This window comes from Nanorana parkeri, unplaced genomic scaffold, assembly GCF_000935625.1.
Source record: "Nanorana parkeri isolate BGI_ZX_2015 unplaced genomic scaffold, ASM93562v1 scaffold83, whole genome shotgun sequence".
NCBI lineage: Eukaryota > Metazoa > Chordata > Amphibia > Anura > Dicroglossidae > Nanorana > Nanorana parkeri.
The window spans coordinates 1,641,035-1,642,450 of NW_017306351.1; the positions used below are offsets into that span (position 1 = coordinate 1,641,035).

At 39.8% G+C, this 1,416-nt stretch overlaps 1 protein-coding gene across 1 annotated transcript in view; it reads left to right on the forward strand.

The window, feature by feature from the left end:
* The window catches only part of KCTD17 (potassium channel tetramerization domain containing 17), a 34,473-nt gene extending 34,119 nt beyond the window's left edge, over positions 1-354 (forward strand). Inside the window, exon 6 of the mRNA XM_018552309.1 lies at positions 172-354. Within this exon, the coding sequence (XP_018407811.1) occupies positions 172-258 (87 nt within the window). The 3' untranslated portion in view covers positions 259-354. The remainder of the gene's footprint in view (positions 1-171) is intronic.
* Positions 355-1,416: the final 1,062 nt, after the last annotated feature.

Sequence of the window (1,416 nt, forward strand, 5' to 3'; positions counted from 1 at the left end):
ATATTTACAAAATTTGAGGGGAACCATTTTATACTGTAGGTGGAACCCTAACACCATGATGAATGTTAGACATCTGAATGCAGAATTTTGTTTCAGCCACAAGTAAACTTGGACATTTTGTGAAGATTACAGGTTTTTAATTGTTAATGTTTGTATTTTTACTGCATGCAGAGCTGTGAACCTGAGCATGAAGAAGAGATTGTGTTGAACCCGGACTGTATTGTCTTCCATGAGAGAGAAAGAGATGGACGGCATTAACTCTTGTGAGTTTCCATTTCCCTTTCTGCTTGAGCATCTTATCTAATTTTATAATCTTTCTCTCTTCTCTTCTTTGTGGTTGTAATGCTTTCATTATATCTGGATGCTGGACCTCTCTGTTCTCAACAATGAATACCTCTCTGGACTTGCATTATAGATGTAGATAAAAGAAAAAAGGTGTTATCGATAGCAACCCAAGATATTACAGCAATCATTTTGTTATTCTGGTTAAAACTTGAAACTAGACATCTAATTGGTCATTAGTTTTATAAGTACCATCTGTTCTTCTCAGGATTATAATTCTTTCTCTGTGGAATATAATTTCTCATCTTCATTCTCATCTCGTTCCTCTCTCTTTCTCTTCCAGACATTCTCCTCAGTGATCATTGGCTTAACAGTCCCTTCCTTTGTCAAATAACACAGTCAATAAACATGCATTTTCATAGTGGTCTCATTGTTTAATACGAATCTTTTAATAAAATCTACCCAGGCATGTGTGAAAAGCAGTATTTGTCAACAAAGTCAAAATGTTTCTCAGCTATTTCAATTACTTACAAGGTTTCTGTAAAGTCACTGCTGCAAGAGTGCTAAAAAACTCACATTTCACTCCCTGTTCCCTGCTCCACACTCCCACACTCTCCTGCTCTCCACTTTTCATTCCCCCATTTTCTACTCCTGATTTTCCTGCTCCCTGCTCTTCACTCCCTTACTCCTCCCTCTTCACTCCCATGCCCCCCCTCTTTAACCCCCTCCTACTCCCTGCTCTCCACTCCCCCACTCCCTGCTCTTCACTTCCCTGCTCTATGCTCTTTCCTCCACCACTCCCTGCTCCTCACTCCCCATCTCCCTGCTCCTAAAACCCCCACTCCATGCTCCTCATTCCACCGCTCCCTGATCCTCACTTCCCCGCTCTTCCCAAGTAGATGGATAGTTGATGGAGACTGTGCTGTCCCTTGTGATCTTGTAGTCCTGAAACAAGTTGTACAAGTTCAGGGAAGCAGAGCTCAAGAGTTGAAACTGTTTGGAATCATGATGACTGTGTTTGGGCAAAAAAAATAATAAAGAAACACATTGCTGGGTAATGTATACTTGTTTGATCTGGATTAATTATTGAGAAAAAAAAAAAGTTTGGTAGTTTTAATTTGATTTTAACGTAGA